General features: G+C 37.1%; 2 protein-coding genes across 3 annotated transcripts in view; one reads left to right on the top strand and one right to left on the bottom strand.

The window, feature by feature from the left end:
• Positions 1-21,134, bottom strand: part of LOC136104295 (gamma-aminobutyric acid receptor subunit pi-like) — an 81,086-nt gene that overhangs the window by 54,640 nt on the left and 5,312 nt on the right. Inside the window, exons 2-3 of one of the 2 annotated variants that reach the window (XM_071812033.1) lie at positions 10,840-10,915; positions 8,133-8,930 (exon numbers count right to left, since the gene is read on the bottom strand). The gene's annotated coding sequence lies outside the window, so the exon portion shown is untranslated. The remainder of the gene's footprint in view (positions 1-8,132; positions 8,931-10,839; positions 10,916-21,134) is intronic. The other variant, XM_071812034.1, reaches the window with a different exon arrangement.
• The window catches only part of ENTPD1 (ectonucleoside triphosphate diphosphohydrolase 1), a 56,011-nt gene continuing 37,151 nt past the window's right edge, over positions 2,275-21,134 (top strand). Inside the window, exon 1 of the mRNA XM_071812035.1 lies at positions 2,275-2,353. Within this exon, the coding sequence (XP_071668136.1) occupies positions 2,281-2,353 (73 nt within the window). The 5' untranslated portion in view covers positions 2,275-2,280. The remainder of the gene's footprint in view (positions 2,354-21,134) is intronic.

The following is a 21,134-nucleotide window of genomic DNA, read 5'->3' on the forward strand; positions in this document are numbered from 1 at the left end:
ATGTCTGACCTTCCACTTCAGGAGCTGTCTGCAGCTTGCAAATAGGTGAAAGCACCACTTTCTCTGGGGAAACACCATTCCGCACAACACAAGATGACGGAAGTCACTTGGGGAATGTGATTCCCAACCCAGGCTGTGTTAGGGGAAGCAATTTCTGACAAAGTTGAAGATCTACTGTCAGAAATATTGCCTGTAGCTAGGGTATGAGGAAAAGGGAAAAAAAAATCCTTCCTGACAGAGTCACTACAATCAGTACTAAAATATGGTATTGCTGGTCCAAGCTGTGAAGGTGGAGAAATAACATTATTTTGATTACTTCAGTTTCAACTATTAGTGCTGCTTTTTGGGACAAAAGTGTTGACAACTGTTGACAAATGCAAAGGCTGAGAGGTTCCAACCCAGCATCTTCTAGCAGTAAGGACCCTCAGATCATGCTTCTCAGCACATGCTAGTCGCAGTTTGTGTCAGAAGTAAGCATGTGGGGTTTGTTTTTTATGGAATAATTTGGATTGGAAGGGATCTTTAAAGTTCATCTAGTCTGACCCCTCTGCACTGAGCAGGGACATCTTCAACCAGATCAGGTTGCTTAGATCCCTGTCCAGCCTCATCTTGAATGTTTCCAGGGATGGAGCATCTGCCACTTCTTTGGGCAACCTGTGCCAGTGTTTTACCAACCTCATTGTAAAAAAATTCCTCCTTTTATCTAATCTGAAGCTACCATTTTCTAGTTTAAAACCATTACTTCTTGTCCTTTTTCTTAACTTTATATTTAAATTAGTTACTGACGTGTTATAAGAAGCTGTTTTGATGCTGTGTGACTGCACTAAAATCTGCCCCCAAGCTACAGAACATGGGAAGATCTGAGGCCCAAAATAAGAGAGGAAAAACATCTCCCCATGACAAAAAATGGAGCATGTTTCCCTACAGTTTTGTGCCTTTCTGCTACTGTTATTGCCTAAAGCTCTTATTTGTCACTGCATCTGTGGGCAGGAGAAATTAGAGAAATGTGAAATCCCATCCTCCCTTCAATGCTGAATGTTGATCCAATTATAAGTCAAGAATATGTGCTGAGCGTGCCTGCTCTGGGGTACCTTCCCCGCATATCTAGCTTGTACAGTCTGGCTGACTGTGTAATATGTGTAGTGTTTATCTTTCATCAGTCGAGCAGAAAGAAGCTTGAAACCCAGTGGGAAAAAAAAAAAAATCCCTGATTGTTTCTATTGCAGAACAGCCGCAAGTGGGAGAAACAGCAAGTTTGGTCTCATGTGACATTTCATAGCATTAGAACAGAGAAAAAGGTTTTAAAGACAATTCTTTTACCAACTGGTGTAGAGGCAATGCTGATAGTTATTTACTATCCCAAATAGTAGTCCAAGCACAGGTTATATCTAATGGACAGTATCAGAAAACCTTAAATTTCTAGGGCTCTCTTTCTACCCTCCTAAAACCTATTTCAAGTTCCCACTAACTATGAGTCATAAGTTAAATAGAATGAAAATATTCTGTCTGAAAACTCGGAAACGATGTGCTGTTGCCTGTTTCACTTCACAGTGCTCAAATAGAGAATTCTAAAAAATAGTATTTCAATAAAGTGGGAATTCAGCATCTGTCTGAATTTCAAGGCTTTAACACAGTTGAGATGCATTTGGATATCTTGGGCAGCACACATCCTGCTCTCCAAACAAGAGTCTGAAGAACAGCAGTCACTGGGACTCTGGATCACCTGAAACAGACCCTGGGCCATGGGTAGTGTCTGTTGGACACAAGCAAGTAAAAGACAGTGCTAAAAACTTACTACCGTGGCCTGAAATGTTAAGGCTGCCAGTGAAACCTGTTAATATAAAACTAAAGCTTATGCTGGTTTATTCTTCTAAAGCTTAGTGATCCTTCAGAGTGCCTATGCTTCTCATTTTATCTATTCTCTGTTGAGGCTATTGTACCCTCAGTAGGAGCTGTACTAGTTTATCAGCAACTGGCTTATATGAGTCTGTCCCCATATGCAGAAGCCAAAGTGTCCCCCAAGAGCCAGCTCCTGCCAATCTCTTGTCCTTTTCGTGCTCCTGCAGCAGTGGGACCTCTGAGGAACCAAACCCGCCACCTGCCCTTGAGCTTAGTCCCAGAAGGGGACAGCTCAATTATTAACCCAAAGCTTAAGTCTTTGAATAGAGCCATTCATTGACTGGGAAAATCAGCTGACTCCATCCTCAGGCTGGTAAAGAGTAATGAAATTGTTTCAGAGAACAACTTGCAGAAAAGACTCCTTGAACACACAGAATCAGGATGCCTGTGGTAAGAAATCATTTAACTCCTCTGTGCATTTATCCTTCTGCATCTGTATTGAAGCTCATGTTGGGTAAGTTGTTTTTTTCGTAGATTATCCTAACAGTTTGTAAACTTAGATGGTTGTTGTAACATCCACAGCACTGATTAAACAGCGTTCTAATCTGCAGTGACTTTTAATAGCTGTAATGCCAAGAATAATAGAAAACATAGTGAACTTCTGGTATCCCAGATGTTCCTGGAGATGTTAAATTCTAATCAGCAGGCTGACTGTGAGATTTTTAGGTGCTTGAACTGCTTGCTTAATAACATATAACCCTTATAAATAAGCCAATATTTGCATTATCACTTAAGTATAATATTGATACATAAAATACTTGGCGATGTCACGTATCATAAATCAAAATGTCCTTGTTAATAATTTGATTACATTGACATTTAATGGACATATTTTTTGAGATATTAATATAAGTGCAAATACCTGGAATACTGACCAAATAGTTCTGAGTAAATGCAGTATTGAGTGAGGGCCTAGAAATGAGACCAAAAAAATACAATTTCATTTCTAAGCTAAATGCAAAGCAAAAAGTGAGAAGATACCTACTGATTTATAGATTTTATTTAAATCTTCACATTTTAAGGAGGTAACAGGTAAAACCAATGTTGAGGACTTTCAAAATCTGCTAATTTGAGAGTATCTATTTAAAATTATTATGAACAATTCTACCCCATTATACAGTGTTCCAGTCAATGTAATGGAAAGGATGAAAATAACACAACAAAAAGTGTTCCATCTTTAGAATTCTTTAGAAAGAAGTTTTCTTTATATAAATTTTGTGGGAAATAGAGGATGAGTCGATTAATGTTTTAATACCTGATAAGGTCTAATCTCAAATAGGAATGTTTGTCTATGAAAGTCTACATTCTTATACCTACTACAGACTGCATGAATAGTTGCATTTTCAATTATTATAATAATACTCAGTGACCTGAGGGCTACATACTCTGCAACCATTCTGGATTATCTGAGTGGAAAGTAATGAAACATAAAATGGCTCAAATTTAAGATATGTTCCCTTTTTGAATCTTGTTGCCCAGTCACACAACAAATTATTTGAACACTACCTGTAGCAACAGTCACACATACAAAATAAAAATGATTGTGCTTTATGTATCAGATGTGTTCGTTTTGGCTTAGACCCATCCTGAGGTGAAATTCTTTCCCTCTTAATAAGCTTTTACTTACTAAGTAAACTTCTCATTTCACTACTTGCTTTTTTCACTGAAGTCACTGATGCTTGCTGGGTTATTTAATGTTCATCTGACTTCTTGTAGGATTACTCACATGCTGACATCAAAGCCTCTTATTACTGAAACTGGGGCCTCCTACCCCCCTGCTCAGTCTGGAGCCCTATGGCTCTGTTACCTTCAGAGATGCTGTTATAGGCAGCCAGGATGCATCTTGCACCTGAACAACTTCAGCTCAGATCATGATTTTCAGGTACTGTGCAAACCTTTACCCTTCCCATGCAGTGGTGTAGCATTCTGGGGTGAAACCTCCGCAGGAGCAAGGCATCTTCATCTGAAACTACTGTTTCTTTAAAGGTTGTTTTGAGAAGCACATATTTGTGGTTGCGTCTCATGTCAGTTGATTCATAACAGCAAGGTTGCATTGTTTTATTAGCTCTTGCTACACTATTGAATATGTCCAGGTGCTGTCTTTAATGAAGTACTTATGTTTCCATTATGCCTGGAATAATGTCAATACTCAAGAATTAGATTAAATGAATGAGAAAGCTGAGATGAAGACAGTGGATTTTATTATCTCAGATAATTGATTTTCTTTGTATGATGCTGTCAATACCTGAAAAGCCAGGTGGATTAACTGATTGTCAAGAACAGGCAGGCTTGTGCTAGTCTTGCATAATCTACAATTTTCCAGTTTATCAGGAGGACAGTGGAAATGTGTAAGCCTATAGCTACGATGTCGCCTCCTGTTTTGAAAGACTTATTTTGAAAGCTGGGGTTTTTGTTATTTTTTTGGTGTGTGTTTGTTTTTACCAGCCTGAAGTGCTCATTTTTCATCATGTACCTGTTCAGCTATCAATAACAAAAAGCCTCCAACAAGTGTGCTACTGAGAAATCAAGCAGCAGTTTTCACAATCCCCATTGCCACAGGGAGCTGTACAGACATTAATGATACGCATTGTGAGCTCTTTGGCCTGGCTATTACATGGGGTAAGATAAATACACTGGAGTGTAGTTAGTGAACCAGAGTCATAGACAGGACCAGGAAAAGCTGTGGAGCTGCAGGCTCACTCTGGCCAGAAAAATTTGCTGTTGCTCTGTATCCAGGAGATAAAACTGAATTGCTGGGAGTAGGTTGACTTGTCTTCCCCAAGGAGAAGCTGGAGTGGTTACTGAACTGTTCTATGCTTCCTTGTGAGAGAAGTTGTTAGAAAAGTATCACTTTCTGCTGTCCATGCTCAGTCCATCTAAAGATGCCACCAATGTCCATGATTATGACAATTATCATTAACTCTGCATGAGATACACTAAAAGCTGTAAGAATTAATACATTAAAGTTTAATTTCTTAAGTCCTGCCTGCTATGTGATCTAAAAGAAGAGATGACATAACACTGAAATTGTACTTTGATAGAAAATATTTTTTGCAACCCAAATGGGATTGCACTGTGCTGTGAATATGTACCACTAGGCTTAATCTGTCTATGTTTCAGTTTATTCCACCATGCTATCTACCAATGACATTAGCGAGTCAAAGTTTAGGGAGATGCTGGGGGGAAAAATATTTTACACAAACATTTCTACTCTTAATGTACTCTTGACAGTTTTAATAGCATACTGAGGAAACTCAGACAAATTTTGTTCCTTTAGTTGGCTGTGCACTAGCACGTACACATGTTGTTAAATGTGGAGTTCAACATGCTATTGATTAAGATGTAGTAGCTATGTATAAACACAAAAAGAATTTACCAATATTTATTTTAAAAATCAGTTATGAACACGGAGAAAATATTTCTAACAGGCACTTGTCAGCCTTTCATTTACTTAAATACTATGCAAGAAGAATAATAGTGAGGTATAGTAGCCTCCTAAATGTCATTTGAATCATATCTTAAATTTGTCAGATTAAAATATCATGTTCACTTTTGTCTGCATTATGAACATATTGTGTAAGAACCCCCATTATGTAGCAATATTAACCCACGAGGTCTATTTAGACCAACAGCTGGTAAAGTTAAATTTTCTACAAGCGATCACGTTATATTTTTATTTGGAATACCTCTTTGTAAGTCTGTCATATTTAGAGCAAAATTTCCAGAAAAAAAAAAAAAAAAACAAAAACCTTTGAGTAACTATACACTCAAACTATCTGGCTTTTTCTGTGAGCTTTATTAGGGGAAAATTGGAACTGTACTGATGGATGTTTTTCACCAGCTGCCTCAGTTGCCCTTTGGAGGCCTCCAGCCAGGGTCACCCACTGCAGCAGTCCTAAGCTGAAATATCCGTGTTCTGAAAACTTGATGTGAGGCTGACAGATTGCTATCATAGCTTAACATATGTGAACTTTGGGTCATGAAAGAGGATTTCCTCATGTTCCTATTTAAGTCAAGAGTAAAACTTTAAGCTGGGTAACGACAGACTTTATTTTCAGTCAGAAGATAAAAAGTAATCTATGTTATTCTCTGGAGCTAAAGAGTTTTAAATTGAGGAAAACGAAAAAAAAAAAAGAAAACAACTGTGAGAGGTGAGCAATTATGCTCAAATCAGTTTTCATTTTCCTTAGGAGTGCATGAGGAGTTGTTTCAATTCAAAAGAGAGAATATCTGTCTGATCTATTAAACTAGAAGAAAAAATAATTCTGAGAACAGAAAATGCTAAAGGCAGTTTAAAGAGTTATAGATATACACGACATACAAAAATCTCCCAGTGGAAGTTAATGCAAGTCAACATCTACAGTGGTCTTATATGCCACATTGATTAAAAATCACACAGTAACTGATGAAATGGGAATGAATTATGTTCAATGTCACTTTTAATGAACTCAAAGAATTCAGTTCAAACCCACTAAATGAATAGTCCTTGGGATGTGAAGTGCTGAGGCTCAGAGCCTCAAAATAACACTGTCTTGTGTGTTTTAAGTGTCTTCCAAATGCTAGTCTTTTTAGCTTGGTTTTTATTATTTTGGGTTTTGTTATTCTATAACCCTACTTCTGTCCTGCATTATTCTCCTCTGGTCTTTAAATGTATTATACTGCAGGCTTGGAATTTCGCTTAGAAATCATCCTTTAATGCTTGAAGTTATGCAATTATTATTCATCTCTTGGTATGATTTATATTGATCTCTGATAAAGCAGAGTAATAAGGTTGTATACAGTAAATTTTACAGTCTAATTCCAAGGCCATAGAAAGACCATGGCTCTGCACTGAATGGGGAGCCTGGAAAACTGATGTATTTGGGCCAAATGTGTGGGCTGACAGTAAATAGCTGGTAAACAGGAATTGTATGTAACATGTAATTTATGAGGAGGAATACTACGAAATCCCAGTTCTTGTATTTATCCCATGGCTGTAATCTCCAGTGTCTTAAAGAGTGTCTGGGCTGATGCTTTGTCCTATGACTTGAGGCATCATCATTTCTCTTGTGGAGCTTGGGCTCTTTAGGTCCAGATAGGGTTCAGTTCAGGATTCTGCCTTTCTTCTAAGAAGGTGGATCTGATCTGTGCTAAAAGATCTGATCTTCTTTCCATGTTTATTTGGATGAAAATTTGCATAATTCAATATATATGATACTAATTATGTGTCAAACATGAGACTAATAAATTAAATCAAAAGTAATTAGCTGCTGGGAACCCACAGGCTAATATAACAGCATGTATGTGATTATATCATACACTTTATTTCCCTGACCAGCGAAACTGAAAAAGAATTCAAAGCTGCAGAGTTAATTACTTTTAACAGTGAAATAAAATTAAGTCTTTGTCAGCTCTGTAATGACAATATGATTATACATGTCGAGTCTCTTGACAATGCAGAATTAAGTGTCATAACTTTAATAGCCGATATGCTGACATTTGAAGAATTTGAGGAAGAGCATAAGGTTTACCTCTGAAGTAAAAACTTTTCAGGAATTTTACTAAAAATTAAAATGAAATAGAAGTAGTTATTACACTTTATACAGTAAAAAATTAACATAAGGTAACTTTTTAACAACTTCAGTTAATCAGTTCTGCAATAGATGTCCTTCCATGGTTTGGTTTCTATCATACTGAAACATATAACAATGTTTGGGGTAGCTGCAAACCTAGAAATTCTAAATTTTGCCTCCTGGAAGTGAAACAGAATATGGAATAATGTCTGCTTTCTGTGAATAAAAATTGCTCAAATTAGTTCATCTACTGTCATCATGTACTAATAAAATAGTAAATTTTAAGGAAACACCACTTAGAGTATTTTAATATAAGTTTACAGTATAATACAAATACGGAATTTGAGGGGTTTGGCCCACGCTGCAATTTTATTTTACTCTTTCTGCACATTTTCTTATGGGATATTTTTTTTTCTGAGCAGTTTGAGACAGAAATATGGGGAAAAAAGTGAGTTCAGTCAAATTTTGTGATATCACACCCTGTTTCATAGATTAGAGCTATTTGACACTGCTACGTATATGACTGTTTTACTGAAGTCTCTAATCTTCATTACAGAGCAAAACAGACATAAGCGTGTACAGGAAATTGGGTCTGTGTAGGTGCTCTTTTGTGCCCTGAAATTAAATAATTGTTTAGAGAACTATACAGACTATAGGTAGGAAAAAGAAAAATAAACTAACCTTGAAATAAGTGGAAGCTATTACTTAATGCTTCCAAAATTGCAGGTTTTGTGCTTCTTTACAGATGTCAGCACATACTTAAGTGAAAGAGAAATCACAGTTGAGTCCAAGATGAATACTTCAATTAAAACATGCTCTGGTGATCTGCTGAAATGATTCAAGAGTTATTTTAAAAGTAAAATTATGTATGGTATCTAAAGTAGAGAGGATAGTGATTTCTAAAGTGTACATTATGTCAGAAAAACATCTCGTGTAATATTTTAAAATCAAATATATACTATACAATATTGGTGTTTCTGTAGGTTTGTATAATGGCAAAAAAAGACAAATCAGGCAGTTCTGACTTGTTTTCAGTCACTGCGTATCTATGGAAAAAGATATCTCAAACCCTTATCAGTTCATCAGTACCTGTTGTCTTCCCGTACTCAAGAGGAGCCTAAGCAAGGCGCAGTACATTTTACTGGTGCAGGTACTGGTGCACTTTACTGGTGCACTTATTTCCTATAAGTGCAATGCTGCTTATAGTAATGACACACACAGTGGATGGGAGATGGGTTATTACTCAAAGCAAAATCAAGATCATTTGAACTTTTTTTTGAGAGGAAAATGTTTGTATTAATGATTATTTGCTGTTCCTGCTGCGGGTGGCAGTGTGGTACCATCCTCAAACACTCTTCTGGTTCAGCAGCTCTTCTCATCTTGTAGAACAAACGTGCATTCATCTTGCGGTCTCCTAGCCTAGGATATGGGCTCATGCTGGTTGCAGACCTAATTCAGGTGAGGTGCATACAGTAGTAGCTGTAATAACAATTTAAAAAGTGAAGTCATGAGAAAGATTGGCAAAGGCAAGGTATGTGTGGATTATTGCCAGGGCTGACAATTCCACCCTCACGAGAAGACTTATTGTTTTGGCTTTTAAGGAAAATGTTTTTCCTAAGGAGCTGGTTGGATATAAGGGGTTTGCTGACTTGGTAGCCATGAAGAGTCTGAGGTCAGCAAGCTGGCACATGTAACCAGCTCATGCAATGTATATGGTTTATATAAAGCACTGCCACACCTTTGTTTAAAATGGTTGATAAACCTGTAGGAGCAGGGCAGATGTCGAATTTCTGACATGAAGTTGTTTAAGAACTACAGACTGATGTTGAAAATATGTGGACTAACATGAAATTTTAATCTTACTTTACAGTATTGACTGTTGATGAGTCCTGCTTATAGACAATGTTATTTACAGGTGCAATGACTGATTTCAGTCAGTAGCTTTATCTAAGTATTTCCTTGTAGCTGTGTTCACCTACCCCTTATCTAATGAGCTCTCTCTGTATTACCTGAATAATTCTGCTTGTTTGAATGTTGATGGGTGTTTGGGTAGTTCAGAGTGGGATTTGTCATTGTAAGCTCCATAGGAATCTCTGGCTTAGTTATGCAGTAAAACCAGTTAATGTGTTGTTAAAACTTTCTTGAACTTAAAATGAAAAAACTGAAATGAATCTTTCTGCCTGTATTAAAACTAATTCCATTGTATTGATTTTAGTAGATACCCCTTGAAATTAAACTACTCCTTACAGGAGTTTCACTGCAGAAGTCATTTTATTAGTGAGTAATTTCTTTCCATGATAGCATCTCTATGATGTAATAGAATTTGGTTCTTTTGTAATACACGCTTGTCAGAGTTCAAGTTGAATGAAACAGTGCATTTGCACTTGTTTATTTTGAAGGGAACTTGAGACAATGATTAATACTAGAAACTGGTATATTGGTATAATAAACTTGAGTAGACAAAGTATGCTACAATGACTGTTCAGGCCACGCATAGACCATTTTCTTCAGTGATCTAATGTAAGTGAAAATTCCAAGCAATAGAACTGCTGCCTGGAAATACACCAAGAAATTTAACCCTTGCAAAGAAACTTTTAAATTAATCTCAGAGGACCTATTTATTTGCTTAAATACTGTCAATTAAACATTAATTGAATTTTAAATAATTGCTGTTAAATAGACATTTGCTTCAAATCGACAAATACTTTTTAAGACTTTTGCCAACCTGATCTAGATTTGTTACTGGGACAAAGATTTTTTTTTTCCTAAGTATGAACTGAATTTAAATACACAAGTAGTACATTTTTCCTGTGTGTGAAGGTAAACACAGCATATTGGTATAAAAAACACTGGGACTTGTATAGTTAAAGTTCACAGACCGAAGAGAATAGACTAGGAATAATGTTAACATTTTTAAAAGTACTTGCATGTAATCAATATTTGTTTGTATTGTTAGTTTTAAACCAGGTCTTTAGCAATATTTCTACATTTGTGCACCACATAAGCAAACTGTAGCAAGTGCCGATGCTGTTTGTGCTGGCCAAGTTGTGTTTAAGAAGTGGAATTATTGATCCACCACATGCAGTTAAGAGACTGAAGATCTCAACGCCTTTCCATTAGGCTCCTGGTAGAGTTGTGCCAAGTGTCTCCACACTGGAGGCTGGAAGGTGGCTTGCATGTCAGGAACAAGATTAAAATCACTTACTAGAGCAAATGCTTTGACAAAACCTTACACTATTTAAACTAACGTATTGGTGAAACAATTTCTTTTTAAGTCAAAAAGTTATTACTGAAAAATGTATTTATGTGGAATAGTTTCTATTTTTAACTGACAAGCCCAATGTCACCGTGGCACTCTAAATTGGTGCCTCAGCGCTGACAGTCTTACCTGAACATCGCTGGACACTCTTACTTTAAGTGAGCTTTGTTATTCTCTTCAGTCTGCAACGTTCATATTCTAGCATCTAGAATGGAAAAAAGTTAAAACTATGAGCACTTACGTTCCTATTTCTGCAGTGTGATCACCACATAAATGCACATACTATAGTTTTACTACTTTTTCATGGAAAATTTGTATTTTAGCACAGCACACAAAGAAGTTTTGAATATATGAGCTGAACAAATCTTGCACCACAAAGTGGTAAGTTACAATTCAACTACCAACATGTTTGAGGTTTTTTTTAAATATCTCAAAATACCAGGTTTCACTCTATTTAGAAATGCTTTATGTGGAAAAAGTTTCTGCTAATCACCTCTCTCAAAGCCTTAAGCGACCCCACTGTTTAAGTTTGAATAGATTAGGAAGCAGTTTCATTTCCAACAGCTTTTTTGTTTACTTTTACCATCATCTCCTTAAAGAAAATAAGATCATATTTGCAGTAAAATTCCTGAAATATTTCTTATGTCTTTGTATGTGCAGCTATAACTTATTTAAATTACTTTCCATTTGCTGGGGACGGAGGGAGGAAGCATTTACCACTTAGTTTCCTTTCAAATCAGACACTGATGCTTTTAAGCTTAAGTAATTATGTTTTTGAGGTATTTGAGGGTACTGCAGTAAACAAAATAATTCCCAGTGTGTGACATAAAAGCACTAAGCCTCTTAGGAACTATTAAATGCAGCCCTGAAATGTGATGATAATAGTGGAAAATTCTATGACAAAAAAAAAAAAAATGTACAGAGTAAAGTAAATTTCATGTAACACAAACTGTTTGCTTTTCACAAGTAAATCGGAAAAACTCAAAGCAAGTTTGTTTTGGTTTGGTTCTCTTTTATTATACTCGTTAACTTCCACATTCAGAAACTACCAAACCAAATATCACCTCTCCAGCTGGCCAGTTTTAACCTACATCAACTTTAGGCAATGAACTTCAGTGCAGGTTATTGGAGAGGACTAGATCAGAGGAGAGACAGACCCAGAACTATGGAAACCATAGTTCCCACAGGGCCAAATCTAACTCCAAAAATGCATGTAAAAGGACAGGAGTGTCATGTCATCCTTGAGGCTGCTGTGCTGCTGCTGACTGTGGTGACCAGGACGGAAGAAGCTCTTACTGCTTTGTCATGGGACTTACATCAAGAGCACATCAGACAGTGTTTACACATGTAGAGAATATTTATTTGGGACAGTTCCTTTGGAAACAGACAATGGCACAAACTAAGACAGACAAAATGTCTGGATAGATGTCTCCCATGAATTTCTGACCATTTGTACTGCTCACTTGGCCAGCCTTCAGGGCAGCCCTCAGCCCAAGAGGGCTCTGCAGCACTGAGTTGCCCAAGGATATGGACCAAACTGCTTCTGGGATGCTTTAGGCTATGTCAAGTCTGGTACTGCAACCACATTGCAGAAGAACATTGAGCTGCAACTGTTAACCCATGAGTGCTCATTGGTCTAAGATGAGGTCTGGCTGGGGTCATCTGGCAGTGAGGGACATGGTGCTTGTGGTGGGTGAGCTGTACAACACTTTGCATCAGTACAGCCCATAGGGGTCTATTGCGTAATTATACTTGCAGCTCTTCAGAGCACAGTTGCTCTTGCACAGCCTTGGACAGGCCTCTGTGTCTGAGTTTCCCTGAGAAGTCATTTAAATTCTGAAGACACACTTCTTTCTTTCAAAGAAATTGCATAAATGTCTATCTGATTGAAACAAAGAATGTGTTGGCAATGGTGAGGCTTTAAATGGCTGCAGACAGCCGAGGGACGTACATGCAGTCCTGGAAGCACTACGCTTTGGGCAGGCCTCTCAAATACCATCCCAACTCCTCCTTGGTTTGAAAAAAGACAAGAGGCCTGGTGGAGGCATGTGGTCATGTTGCAACAAGTTGCAATATTCTACTGCACCTTCTGGGCCATGCTTTTTGTTGTGTTTATCTCTGCTGCGGAAGAAATAAGACCTATAGACACCCTGAATTAGGAGACTAAAAGAACAGGCAATCAAATAACAGAATAATGCTGTAGGGATTTTTTTTTTTCTTTAGCTGTTAAGAATCTTGAACCAGACAGCAGGAATGTTTTTTACATAAACTGTCTCTGAACCTTAATGAATCTCACGTCTTTTAAATGTTTGTTTCAACAGTAATCTGTGTTCACCTGCTTAGTTCCCAGCAGCATGCAGCATCAGTGTCAATGCGGTTGGTGTCCTATGTGGTGGCACTCAAAGAGGTGACTTGGCTGCCATTTGTTTCAAGTTTCCAATTCTAGCCTGAATGACCAGTATTATTTCACTATTGTGCTGGATTTTGGCTGAAGTCCCAAATTGCTCTTGAACTCGGATTTTTTGAATTGCAGTTGAGGGAGCAAAATCAGGACACAGTAAGAAGTGCCTGAGGGGTGGCGTTTGGCTGGTTGGCATTACGATTTTGCATTACAGGATTTCTTTGGAGGCTTATCTGCTCCTTCCTTTTTTTTTTGGTATAGTCACGTTAACAGTTCCTTAGTGTGTAAGATGGGTTTATAGATTTCCTTTTTAAAATGCTAATTTAGAGAAGGACTCAAGGAAGATGATTTATTCAAGAGTTGCTTTGCTGATGGACTCACAAGGATGTTAAAGGTATAGAAGGTTACATGGAAAAAATATACTGAAATGAAAGCAAAATGGTAAAAAAGGGATTGCGAGCAGAACTGGGTGAGCCTGGAGAGGTAACAGTCGTTACAAGTGAGGGGACCTGTCCTTCCCTCCAATAAAATAATGGTGGGGTGAAGTTGCCTTTATTAAATCAGACTTAACAGATAGATCATAAATAGCCATTTTCCATTAGGAAGAGGTAAAGAAAATTAACTGGAAGATTTCCAGTAGAATGCTTATTTATTGGGAGTCTTATACGGATGTGTGTTAAATAAATAATTTTAATGTAACTGCTTCATTCCTGCATTTTGCCATTCCTGGGTCCCAGGAATTTCCAGACAGTCAGCTGGAAATAGTGTCAATCTGCAGAACTTAGTTTCACACCTGAGGGTGAAAAAATATAAGGGAAAAAGTGAAAAAATACAAAAAACAACAGCTGCAATTGTCTCCTTCAAATAAAGAATGAATTACTAGTAAGGATAAGAACAATATTCTATAGTTTAAATGAGTGTGATTCTGTGATTTTTTGAATATTAGCAAATACTCTAAAAACTAAATACTGTAAAGGCTAGCTTTCTGCAGGTGACCAATGCCATTTCATCAAAGCAGTTTTTAAATGAATTTTATATAAATCTTGCTACATAAGAAATGGAGAGAAACAACACTTTTCACAAATGAATGTATCATGCAGTAGATCTTCTGCTTGTTGTAGCTGTCCATTGCTGCTGTCATTATCATGTTTTGAAAGGTATGTATATTAAATATGCACAAAATGCTTGTGAGGTCTCAGTTATTGGCAGTCATTTAGAGCAGAGATGATAGACTACTGCATAAATTATGCAATACTTTGATCACTATATTGTAAATGCTGTCATCTTTAACTTACAGTCTTATATCTGTGAACAATTTAAAGCAATGTTATTACTGTTTTTCTGAAGTAAAACTAGCTTTTACGCTTTAAATTAGTTTAGCAGCATTTCATTCAGAATTTATTACACAGAAAGGCACATCAATTATAACAAATGGGAGATGCCGTAAATCCTTTTCAGATAAAAGAAACAGTTAACAACTAAGATGAAAAAGCCTTATGTAAGAAGTATGAAAAGATAAATATTTGTATGAAAAGAAGAATTAATAGAAAGTGAGAAAGAGGAGTAGTTAAAAGCGAAAGAGCAACCAATAGAGGGAGGAAGGGAGTAAAGGAAAGTGAAACATCAAAAAATGAAAGAAAAACGAATGCTGAGGCAGGAGCTGAAGGATGGCAATGGGAACTACATAAGAAAAGACTAACAGCTTGAGGTTGGCAGGGTTTGTGTTTGTACATGCTAATGTAGCCCCCATCAGTTATTCTAGGAGTTCTGTGAGTTTAAATGGGAGGCCACTTTGGGAGAATGCATTTTCCTATTTTGTACTGCTAGGCAGGCCTGTATCACAGTGGTAAGTAATGCTTTATTTCCTGGATTCCAGACTGTTCTTTAAAACAGAGTATTAAAATAATAACAATGAAAAACAGTCAGGGCAAAAGAGAAGCAGAATAGACTGGGGCTAATCTGCCAGCACTCAGAGGAAAAAACATTTTTCCTGCCACAAGGAACCCTATTGTTCCTATGTTAAGTATTAATTTTGCCTGCATTTAAACTGAGCTGTCTTGAAGTCTGTGTTCTTACAATGGTAAAGCGTGTGCCAGTTACTGCAGCAGTGCACAGCAGCACAGCTCCAGGGAGGAGCTGCCCCCTGCGTTTTCTGGGCCTGCTCAGTCTTTCTCTGTCTGCTTACACTAATTTTTGGTGGAGGAGGGTGTGACCTGCCCTTTATGGCTAAGAAATCTGAGCATGTGTTCAGCACATGAGAGTTGTTGTTACATGAAGGAAATGAGCCCATGAGAAATCTGAGCATTTTGGGAAATATTGGATATTAATGACTGATATACATTCTTCTGGTAAAACTTATTAATGAATCTTCAGTGTATAAACTTTCATGTAGGCTTTGTCACTAAGAACTGAAACTCAAAATTTCATTTTCTCTGAGACAGGAAACTTTTCTGTGTGTGAGTTTTTCATAGCTAACGAAACTTAGACAAGTATCACCATGGGGTGCATTTCCCTGATAGGACATCAACTCAGAGTGATTCTCTCTGCTGATATTAGAGTAATTGCATGAAGCTGCTATTAATATAAGCAAGCTGTTATTAACAGATAATTGCTCACACAGTACTTTCAATTATTTCCTCCTACAGTCACACACACTCACACAGTCAATACCCAGTGAAGAGATGGAGGGGGTTTTGCTCCAGCTGACCAGCTTGGCAGATTTGTAAGACGAGAAACCAAGAGAGAAGAGTGGAAGGGACTGTCAATACACTAATATGATTCGGTAGAACCAAATGATGTGGATTTTTGATCCCATAGTGCTCTTGCTGAGACCATGTTTGTCTGTGACTACAGCCTGAGGACTTTAAGTCATGAGGAGTGTACCACAAACATGGGACCCTGGAGAAATTTCTGTCATCTTCAACTTGAGTTCAGACTGTTGCTTAGGATTTCTGCTCTTATATTGCAAAATAAATTTTAAACAGTGGATGGTTGTCTTGAAAGCAAGTGGAAAAACTCCATTTTTGTTGAGTCAGGCTCAGTTTGTAAAGAGGTTATGCTTAAAGTTCCCATACATGTTTGTATGTCTATGTAATTTCTTCAGTCATATGGAGTATAAATCTGGAAAAAAAAAAGTTCCAGGGTAATATAACTTAGATTAATATTACTGTATTTTAGCCATAAGAGGATGAAACATCTGAAATCTCCAAAGTGTACTGACCTGGTATATTTTTACACTGTGTGGTATTGTTGCTTGGAAAAGTTCCTTGATGCTAAAAATAATCATTTCTACACTGTTTTCTATCTCCTAGGTTACAAAATCTTTTTAACCTAGGCATAATTAAGATTATACCTACAGAATATATTTTTAGCATGGTAGACTTTCTGTGATGCAATGTTGTTCCAGCAGACATAGCTGAGTTCAGAGGAAGTCTGCTTCAAGTGAGAATGAACAGCAGAAGATAAATCAGTCACTTCTATAGGCACTTATTTTCTTTTGCAGCTTTTAGTGTTGGCCCTAAAATTTTGCTTGGTGACCCGCAGGTGTTAAAAGACCAGTTATCAATTTAGAGAAAGAAGCTCCATGTAACCCTGAAATCAGAAATTTGAAATCTGAGTTAAGATATTGGAAAGTTGACATTCCCTAACAGGTTTGAAACTAGAATTCTTCCTTGAATTAAGTTTTCAGATTTTCTTGCTTTGAAGTCTTTTTAGTAGACTGAAAACCACAAAATGAATGGAACCGATGTGCCTCTCAGTTCAAACAGTTTCACAGAAGGCTAATAACATGATATTTTTTTTTTTAATGTTTTATTTTAAGTTTATTTAGTTCCATCAAGGCTAGGTCACATGAAGACCTGATGGAAGCCTCTGATCCAGACAAAAGAACTGCTATCCTAAATGTATGACAGTAAGACTGTGGCACATGTCAGATAATTGCTCTGCAGAGTTTTTAAACTAATATCTGTTCACAAATGACTCTCTTGACCATCAGCAGCTATCCGTGCCTCTCTGGGTGCAGCAGGTCTCGAGCTGCCCAGCTGATGTCCTGTCTCTGGCCCTGCTTACCTCCCAGAGCAGGACTGGTGCTGCTCCAGCTGTGCCACCCTCCTTACCCGAGTGTCACCCAGGGCTGCCAGCAATGGTACAAGCTTTCTGCTTCATGAATCTGATTGTTGCCATAGAATGGAATATCTGCTGAAAATATCACTGGCAAGGTCTGAATAGGTTGCTAATTCCTTATTCCAAGCATAGCGAGCATGCTTGGGAAAGACTGACACTGTGCAATTAGGGTCTTGTCTGCAAATAAGAAGTTATTTCAGAGCCTGCTAATTTGTAACTAAGCTAGTTGAGGTACCTGATTTGTAAGTGCCAGAAAGTGTGTTGTGCAAGAGCATTTGAAATGTGATACTTTCCTTGGAAAATAAACTCATGCAGGAATTCCTTAAAAAGACAGTCAAGCATATTTGTCTAGTCTCTTATGAATCTTTTCAGCTGGGAATACTTTTCAGACCTGAATCTATCTTTCTCCATACCTATCCACGGATGTCCATCTCCCTTGTAACTTTTTCCAAAGGATACTTTGGGGAAATACCAGAATAGTTATTTCAGCATTACCCAGTATACATGAAAATAACTGAATCTGAAACAAGTATTGTAGAAAACAGTTTAAATAAATTCTATTAAGTCAATTATCTGTTGGTGCTCTTATAGTCAGGTTGAAAGTTTGAAGAATTCATGCTGTAATGACAGAATGAGAGATACTGAGATATTTAACTTCAGGAAAAAAAATACTTCTAGTTTGAAGACTCAACCATCTGATGCTGAGATGTGTAGAAAGGCTATTCCTACAGTCAAGACTGTTGCATAAGAATATACTTACAGATTTAAGTAGGTGAAGACACTGAGAATATACTGACAATACAAATGTATTGAGAATGCTGACAATACAAATGACAATTGAAACTGGATGCCAAGTTGGAGTTGTGTTCATGGAAAATGTGGATGAAGGATGCTGCTGAATGATTAAAGCATAAATTTCAGTGTATAGAACAGCTCAAGGAGAAAAAGGTACATGTGATTTGAAATTATACAAGCATATTTAGTAAGGGGCCAGATCTGCACCTTTATTACAGATACAGACTGGATAAGGAATGCAGTGCTGAAGTTAATCACTTGGAGTCGGTGGTGGAAAACGAAAGTCCACTGAGAGAAACAGAAGGGTTGGAAAGCCACTTCTATGATGCAGTTGATATACATCAATCTGTGCACCCTGAACTGACTCTCCTTTGTTAATATATGCACAAATTCTGGTTTTCATAAAACTACAAGTTTCAAAATTTAGGATTGAGTACGGACCTTGATGCAGGTAGAAATAAACAGGCTTAACCTCTTTCCCGAATTTATAAACCAATGCAAGTATATAAAAAAAGTCTTGCTTTAAACATAGTAACTTAATACTGTCTGTGAATTCAAAGAGAATTGAAATGGTGTGAAGACATTTATATAAAGCAAATATACTAGAACCTGTGGATGTAATAAATGTCAATCAGCAGTAAATGAAGATCTACCACTTTCTAAAGTTCAGGATGATTTTTGAAGTCTGTCCCTTTTCTTCCCATTTTTGTCAGTTTATTGAAGTGTGAAACTAAAAGAAGAGAACATGAAAGTTTCCAGAGACTAAATAAAGATGACCACACTGAAATGCTTGTATCCAAAGACATGTAAGGCATACATAAATTCACATGGAGGAAAAACCTCATAGTGAGAATCCAAAAATATCTGAGAACTCATATCTATAGAGAGAGCTCTCTGTGGTGCTCATGGACATGCATAAACTCAGCACAGGCATGTACTGAAATGAGGTGGAGTGTAGAGAGGCCAGCAGGTTTTTGCAGTTGTAAAGTTTTAGTGATTTCCCTTTTGGTAAAGGGTAATACGTAGTCCAACACAAAATGATGAGGTTCTTAAGGACATGGCTTAGTGTTAGAGTTAGGTTGTGGTTGGACTTGATGATCTTAAGGGTCTCTTCCAACTAAAATGATTGTATGATTCTGTTTCTCAAAGCAAAACCTACTTTCTGTAGCTCTGTTGGAAGAACATGTTATGCTTCTAGAACATAGCAAAGCAGGTGGGCTGAATTATTATGGGTATATTTGTGGTTAACATATGCAAATTAGATACTTGGGCATCTAAGGCATCTCCCTTTTTGCCAATGTCTTCAGATATTCTTGCTGGATGGATGCAGTCAGCTTCTCTTCTGCTATTGATTGAGTGACATCTGATGGACAATGTCTCTCTGCTGCCACTGGTTTTCTTCCGCAGATGCTCAGTTATTAAAGAACAAATTACTTAACAGAGGGTGAGTGGGTAGTGGGTAGTCAGACTGAATTCAGACATAGAAAAAAGTATGTATTTTAAAGTTACTCTTTTTCATTTTATGCATATTTTCCACATTCTGTCTAGTTTTATCCTTTTGAAGAAATATTAAAATTGAGTGACTTTGTCTGATCTAAATACATGCAGTTCTTTCTTGAAAGTAGCTACTTTAAGGCAATTTGTATATTTGTGTTTTAGCTGCCAATGTGTTGCATGATAAATTAAGATTTAACAGGACAAAAAATAATTTTTGTCATAAAACCATATAGAGGAGCTGGTAATAAACCTGTATCCATTCTCCAGTCTTAAAATAGCAATTATTCAAGGCCTATATGCATGTTGTTGATCAATTTTTCATATTTTCTTTCTGTAATTGACTAAGTTTGGGAGGTATTTTGAAGTTCTGTTTGTTAGACAGGGCAACTGGTGCTCACTATCTTCCCTTATCAATTCATGGTATATTTAATACTGATTTTTCTGACGCTTCTTTCTTCTCTATTTTTTTCTTGTTATATCCTCTTAGAACTTTGAGGACATTTTTTGTGGTTTTCTTTTTTTTTTTTCTTTCTGTTAATGGAACCTTTCCATAAGCCTCACATATTTCACTTCACAATTCTCCTTTCTTGTATTTTGTGACCCCATGACATGAAAAGTGAGATTTAAGAGATAAAGGTGGCTGTTGGCTGCTCCGAAGAGCTCTGTCCTGTGTAGCCAGAAAGGGCTTCCTGCTCTGTGGGAACACCAGAAACGGGAATTTTTGCTTTGGCAAGCCATTACTGTCTGCCATTCCTGTCAGGTAAAACAACAGGAAGGTACTAAAAGATGCAAACCATAAGAATAAAAGTTCAAAGGCATCTGAATAACCACCAACACTAGTGTATTTGCTGAAAACCAATAACAACAGTTTTGCCTAGCTCTATTCCCAGTTGCTTAGAAGAAAAAACAAGAGCTCTGTTGCCAGCAGGGCAGTATTGATGTGCTGCCTAAGTATGGTGACAGATGATATGAGCAACAGACTTATAAGGCAGGGAGTTGCCTATGTTTGGGACTGTGATGGTTTTAATAAAACTATTGAGCAAATTAAAGAGCCTCTGGAATTTAGTTTAGAATATTTATAGCTGACATGGGTAAAATATCAGGTGCATGAAATAACCTGGGCAGAAAGAGCAACAGGTGTGTTGTTAACTAGTACTTGAATAATGGTCAACATGACATGTTAACTTTTCAGGATATACTTTTTTTTTCAGTAAGTATAGAGCTTACGAAGACTAATTGGTTTTGCCTTTAGTACGTTGATGTATCTATGTAAATGTAAATAAAGGCAATGATAGAATCTTCAATGATATGATGAGATAATAGCATTGCAAATATGTTGAACTAACGGAGTATGGTATTGCAAGCCTGTTAGAGTTACACTTGATAGCTTGCTAATGAATATGTAATCTAGTTTGGCATTTTATGGTGTTTGGTACTGTTCCTTTCAAATGCCATTTCAGTGCCCGTCATTCATGTGGCTTCTGTTATTCTGAGACTGAGTGTGGGAACTTGTTTGCATGCATTGCTGAAGTTCTGTGGATTTTTAACAATAATGGTGTTAACTTGTTTAATTTATTTTGTAAAAATACAATTTGCCTCCAATAGCTGT

This window comes from Patagioenas fasciata, chromosome 8 (assembly GCF_037038585.1).
Source record: "Patagioenas fasciata isolate bPatFas1 chromosome 8, bPatFas1.hap1, whole genome shotgun sequence".
Classification (NCBI taxonomy): Eukaryota; Metazoa; Chordata; class Aves; order Columbiformes; family Columbidae; genus Patagioenas; species Patagioenas fasciata.